The 6,392-nt window shown below is 52.6% G+C and overlaps 1 protein-coding gene across 1 annotated transcript; it reads right to left on the reverse strand.

The window, feature by feature from the left end:
• Positions 1–476: 476 nt before the first annotated feature.
• Positions 477–5,366, reverse strand: LOC138745303 (glycogen synthase kinase-3 beta-like). The gene is made up of 3 exons (XM_069902322.1): positions 4,994–5,366; positions 4,308–4,388; positions 477–958 (listed from the first exon to the last, which is right to left on the reverse strand). Exons 1-3 carry the CDS (start codon positions 5,153–5,155, stop codon positions 935–937), a joined length of 267 nt encoding a protein of 88 aa, XP_069758423.1. The 5' UTR covers positions 5,156–5,366; the 3' UTR covers positions 477–934.
• Between the last annotated feature and the right edge of the window lie 1,026 nt (positions 5,367–6,392).

Here is a 6,392-nt window from a genome sequence, read left to right on the forward strand (position 1 = left end):
CTAACCCCCTGCTCCTACCCCCTTCCCCTATACCTAACACAAGCCCACTTCCTCGAACTATAGATCTAACCATAAACCAAGATATAGCCCTACCCCATGTCTCCTAACACTAACCCTAACTCTACCCAACTTCCCCAACCCTAAACTAAACCATATCCCTATCCCTTACAACCTACCCCCTTCCCCTAACACTACCTCCTACCCCTTCCCCATACCCGCACCCCCTACAACTACCCCCTTCCCCTAACCATACCTCCTACCCCTTCCCCATACCCACACCCCCTACAACTACCCCCTACCCTATCCCTTACAACCTACCCCCTTCCCCTAACCCTACCTCCTACCCCTTCCCCATACCTGCACCCCCTACCACTATCCCTACCCTATCCCTAACAACCTACCCACTTCCCCTAACCCTACCTCCTACCCCTTCCCCATCCCCGCACCCCCTACCACTACCCCCTACCCTACCCCTTACCACAACCCCTACCCTTACCCCCTTCCACTACCCCCTTTCTCCTACCCCCTTCCCCTCCCCCTCCTTCCCCTAGGTTAGGGGTAGGAAGGGGAAAGGGAAGGGGGAGGGGAAGGGGAGGAGGAGAAAGGGAGGGGAAGGGGGAGGGTTAGGGGAGGGGATGGGGGAGGGGAAGGGGAGGGGGAAAGGGGAAGGGAAGGGCGGAGGGGAAGGGGGAGGTGAAGAGTGGAGGGCTGGGGTTAGGGCATAGGTGTGAGGGCAGGAGAAGGGGAAGGTGAGCAGGAGGGGGTTGGGATGGAGGAGGGGTAGAGGAGAAGAGGGGAAGTGGGTGAAGGGACATGGAAGAGGCAGGGAATGGGGTTGGCAGGGCCAGAGGGATTCGACGGGGAGGGGTTCAGGCCATCATGATGTTGTCCGTCCTCTGTTCAGCAGGGATGCGAGGTTCTCTGGACTCGTGTCTTATCTCTGAGATCGCTCCTTCTCCTGGGAAGAGAAATACGAGTGATAGAGATACTGTCGCTGAGGCCTGATCACAATGACTTTGGAGGGTCCCAACTCTTCCACCATCATCCCCCCTACCCCTGAACACTGGAGCCTTTCCCCTTCCTCTGCTTTACCTGAGGAAGTCTGTTTTGGCGAAAACCACGATCTCTCTCTGCAGAGCTCAGAGCAACGTGTGTCCATCAGGCAACACCCTGGTTCTCCACGATATGGCAGCAAGATGTTAGACAATCATGGATGGATCAGTCAAGACCATTCAGCTGATCCATCTGAACCTACCCCACAACAATGTTACCCTCCCCTCCCTCACACCAGTACTCTCCATTTTTCTTGAATTCCTGTCCATATTAAAATCCTTTTCATGCCTTTTTTGGACCATCCTCCGCTACTACCCCGACAATGCATTCCAGCCACCCACTACATTCTGTGTGAATAAAATGTACCCCTCACGTCTTGCCTAAATTTCCCTCAGCTCACCTTATTTAGACGTCCTCTGGTAGTCTCGCCCCAGGAATGCACACAATATTCCAAGTGTGGTCTGACGAGAATTTTATACATCTGCAACGATACCTCTTGGTTTTTGAACTCAATCCCCTGACTCCTGAAGGCCAGCACACAATACACCATCTTAAACTCCCTCTCAATTTGCACAGCAACCTTGAGTGATATATGGAGCAGGATCTAAATATTTCTCTGTCCTGCACACTGTTCATAATCCTGCCATTAACCAAGTGCTCTGCCCACACATTCTTGTAATCCGCATTCAATGAAGATATTGGTCTATATGAAGCTACTTTTAATGGGTCTCCAACCTTCTTTGGAATAACTGTTATTCGTGCCCTTGAAAATGACTCTGGAAATAAACCTGGACCAGTTGCTTATTTAAGAACATCTGATTTACAGGATTGAACTCCATCTGTCACTTCTCTGCAAACTGGATGACCTATGACAACCTTCTACACTGTCTATAACATCTCTACCTCTGTGTCATCCCCTGACGTACCCACCCTTCCACTCCCATCATCATTCATAAAAATCACAAAGAGCAGGGGTCCCAGAGCAGATCCCTTTGGAGCGCCACTAGTCATTGTTCCATCTACTACTACCCTCTGTTTTCTGTAGACAAGCCATTTCTGAATCCACACAGCCAAGGGTCCATGGATCCCATGCCTCCAGACATTCTGAATGAGGCCTCCGTGGGGACCTTGTCAAGCACCTTACTAAAATCCTCGTGCAGCACATACAGACTTTGACCTTCATCTATTTCCGTTGACACCTCCTCGAAAAACTCAATTTGACTCGTGAAGCAGGACCTGCTCCTCACAAAACTATCCATGAGTTTCCCCTGCATGTTTGGGCATTGCCCTCGGCCCCAGCATCTGCAGACTTCCTGGCCAGTCCCTCCCTTACCCCTTCCCAGAGCTTCCGCATCCATTAGAACATCAAGCATTGCTGCCCAGTACAGGCCCTTTGGCCCATAAAGGCTGTACTGACCTTTGTAAATGTTCTCCACAACCTTTACCTGTACCACACCCATAGGAACATAGTAAGTGGGAACAGGAGTAGGACAAAAATGGCCTATCGAGCCTGCTCCGCCATTCAATATGATCATGGCTGATCTAATTTATGACCAAACTCGACCTACCCTGCCTTCTCGCCATATCCCCAAATTCCTCTATCATGTAAAAATTCTGTTCCCTTACATCCACATGCTCGTCTCAGAGACTTTAATATGTACCTATTCTACCAACCGCTACCACTTTCTCCAGTGACGCATTCAAAGCTCTCACAACTCTCTGCATAAAAAAAATCTCCCCTCACCTGAAGCGGATGCTCTCTGAGATTTGCACCTGACACTTTAGGAAAGGTTTCTGGCTGTTCATTCCATCTAAGCCCCCCACAATCTTATTTAGAATAAGTTATTAAGCTGTGGAAGGGGCAAGTTGGGAGAGGGAGGAGGGGAGAGAGCTGGTGGGGGAGGGGTGAGAGCTGATGGGGAGGGGACAAGGCCGTGTTGGGGAGAGGGATCAGCACCCCGTTGAGGTGGTGAACGGACAGACATGGGTGGATCTACCTGCCGAAATAAAGGAGCAATAAGAAGGCCATCTCGGGATCTACCAGCATCTTCTGGGGCTTGATGTCTCAATGGAAAACCCCCTGAGGATGGAAGTAGGCCATGCTCTGCTACAGCTGGTACATGAACATCTGGCAACACAACGATATAACATGACCAGCTCTGCCTCCACACTGGCCGGGTCTATATCCTGAGGGTAAGGGGAGGTGGGTGAAGGGCCCCTCCCTGCCAATCAACATTCATCCTCATCATCCTCTCCGCCCCTCTCCCCTCACTACCCTTTCTCTCCTCACCAATACCCATTGAGACCCTCATGCACCCTTCATCGATATCCAGTCCCCAGCGAGACTCAGCCAGTAAACTCCTTCATATCCTCCAACCCCACCATCCAAGCTTGCCCCAGTGGACAACTTGACCACCCAGACCCACAACCACCTTGATGTAGATCATGGGAATGGGCTGCTTGGCCTTGTTGAAGTGCTGGGCCATGCAGTGAACCGTCTTGGGAACATAGACCAGACCCAGATTCAAATAAACCTCCTCTTTCTCTTGGACACAATACAAACATGTCAGCTGGATTTACCCTCCAACACCCAGTGCCTCTCCCAACTGGAGTGCCAGCCCCTCCTGATCTCTGTAGGCCTGTTGCCCCCACTGCTGATCACAACATGGCATGAATCCAAGGGCTCAGCGAGCAGAGCGTCAACAGGCCGTAGTGGACCCGTCCGCTGCCCCATCATTCGGCTTCTGGTGAGACTGCACAAAATGTGCAGCTCTGACCGCCCTCCCTCGTGAGGCAAAGATTCACCGGGAGAGAAAAACCATTGACGTTTCGAGATGAGAAATGTTTGCAGCCGGGTGTTGTCTGGGGTCGAACATGTGGAGGCTGAGTTGTTGGGACGATTCAGAGCAGGCGTTGATTTGGAAGGGCACCAAAAGGTTCTGGGGAAGTGAGTTATGGGGGAAAATACATTCGTGAAATGAATTGGGGAAACAGACTGGAGGGGCTGAGTGGCCGAATTTGGCGACCTTTTCTTGTGGTCTTGGCTGCTGCTGTCTGGAGTTGAAATGGCAAGAGGTCATGAGTTAATGGGTGAGGAGCAGGGCAGCCAGTGTCAAGGGGTCGGCACTGGTCAGAGGGGCAGGATGGAGGCAACAGAGAGGCTGCAGCGAGACAGATCAATTGAAGGAATGGGGAAGGTAGCAGCAAATGATATGCATCAGAGTATGGGTGGGGTGGGTGCAGGTGGATCTTACCTTGACTACAGAGGAGTAGAAGTTGAGAAGAGGGACGATGACGGTGTGATCCAACTTTCGCACGATCTGCAGTTTGCGGTTCTATGGCGAGAGAGGAACATCAGCAAGGCTGGGCGATGGTTCGGAGCCCTGAGGGGCGACTTGTCCAAGTTGAGGGGGGAGGCGGGGAGGAGATTCGTCAAGAGGTCAGAGGTGGTGAACTCCAAGGGAGGCCGAAATGGGGGACTCGTCGAGAGTCGGTGGGGGGGACTTTTTGTGTTGCTGGAGCGGGGACTCGTCAGGGGGTTCAATGAAGTATCACTTCCGTTTTTATGATTGTTTTCCCAGCTTCTACTAAACAATGAATTTGCAGAAAATCTTTGATATTTGCCAGGTGTGTGTGTGTGTGTGTGTGTGTGTGTGTGTGTGTGTGTGTGTGTGTGTGGGGTGGGGGGTTGTGTGTGGGGAGGAGGGCTGCTGTTGTGGGTTTGTGTGACTTTCTCTGTTTCCAAACCCCATGGCTGCTTTGGTCTCTGTCAGATGCTCCTCTTTCCACCCACCCTTCAAAAATGTGTTTGGGGTGTTTGTCAATTGGGTGTAATTGTGTGAAACGGGCTCATGTGTCGCAAGGGCCTGTGAACGTGCTGTAGGCCCTAAAGTTAAATATCAGGGTTTTCCATTTCCACACAACTGCTCCTCCCCCTCACCTTGAATCTCTTGTCCTGCAAGATCTTCTTGATGGCAATCAGCTCTCCGGAGTCCACCAGCCTTGCCTGGTACACCACACCGAAAGATCCATTGTCGATGATTTTATCATCTGTGCAGGAAACCACCTTGGGGACGTTGGGTCCATGACACAGAGTGGCCATCTCTGTTGTGACCTTATTGCCATGTCCTCTGGGGCAGAAGCAGCAGCATTTACACACCCAGAGGGTACACAACAGGTCATTTATCCCAACCCAGCCTTGCTGTCCAAGTTAGTCTCTACCCCTCCCTCTAACTCCCTTCCAAGGGTCACCTAAATGTCAGAATTGATCCTCTGGTGGTTTGTTCCAGCCTCTCAGTAGAAATATTGCCACCCCAGGTCCCTCTTTGATCACTCTCCTCAGACTGAGGCCAGTTCCGCAGCCGTTCACTTTGTCTACGACCCTCCCTCCATGGGAGGATCGGGTCATCCTTGACCTTCAGCACGTCCCGGGGAGATGAACCACTCTGAACCCTACCACGGGTTTAGCAGAAGCCCTCCACATTCCCAGAAGCTCAGCAACACCGTGATCTTCCATGATGCAAGCGAGACCTCATCGCATGAGGGAGCAGGTGGGGCGGAGGTAGACCCATGCTTCTTCGCTCAACTCTGCTGGGTCCACCGCAGCAGAAACACTTTCTAGCACCTTGATCCAGGTCCACTGGGAGAAAGAATCCTATCCCGGTTGGGGGGGTGTGGGGGTGTATGCAAGGGTGGAAGGGATCTTGTAACCACGGGGAGGAGGAGCGGTCCTGTCTCTCAGTGGACAGATCCCATTCCAGGTGGAGGGGGAGCTCTGTCCCATTTCTGTTGAAAGGTCTGCCTTCCATCCCCCTCGCAACTTCTCTTCTCTCTCAGACACCTCACACTCTCCCCTGCCCCGATTCCTCTACCACACTCTCATCCCCCACCCAACACCACCCCCATGGTTTCCCCAGTCCTTTCCGTCCCCTCGCACCCCATCCCCCCAGCTCAACTCTATGTCCCCTATCTCTGATCCAATCTCCCTTGACATTAGCCTGTGGTGCTACCCCGTTCCTTTGTTCTCCCCTCCACTCCTACAGACCCCATCCCTGTATCCCCTCACATGCCATTGTTCTCCCCTCCCCACTCCCCTCCAGCTGCCTCATAAAGTGCCCTGCACTCAGGGTGGGGAGAGGGGAAATTAAATGCAGCCTCCATTCTCTCAGCCCACACTGGGTGAAGGATGGTGCCAGAGGAGGTTCTGTCCCAGTCGGGGAGCCTGTAACAGGCTCTTTATCTCACCCATGGGCGCAGGGTGCTTCCAAACACAACCCTGTTGATCAGAGGGTCCCTGGGATGAGACAGCGTCCTACTCCGACACGTGGGCCAGAATCCCT

Source organism: Narcine bancroftii, chromosome 11 (assembly GCF_036971445.1).
Source record: "Narcine bancroftii isolate sNarBan1 chromosome 11, sNarBan1.hap1, whole genome shotgun sequence".
NCBI classification, from domain to species: domain Eukaryota; kingdom Metazoa; phylum Chordata; class Chondrichthyes; order Torpediniformes; family Narcinidae; genus Narcine; species Narcine bancroftii.

What these genes read in the sequence shown, in the direction of transcription:
- LOC138745303 (XM_069902322.1), bottom strand. Translation starts at nt 5,155, where the DNA reads ATGGCCACTCTGTGTCATGGACCCAACGTCCCCAAGGTGGTTTCCTGC. An exon ending in TGCAGGACAAGAGATTCAAG is followed by an intron (nt 4,389 to 4,993) that starts GTGAGGGGGAGG and finishes CTCTCGCCATAG; the next exon opens with AACCGCAAACTGCAGATCGT. An exon ending in TCTACTCCTCTGTAGTCAAG is followed by an intron (nt 959 to 4,307) that starts GTAAGATCCACC and finishes TTCTCTTCCCAG; the next exon opens with GAGAAGGAGCGATCTCAGAG.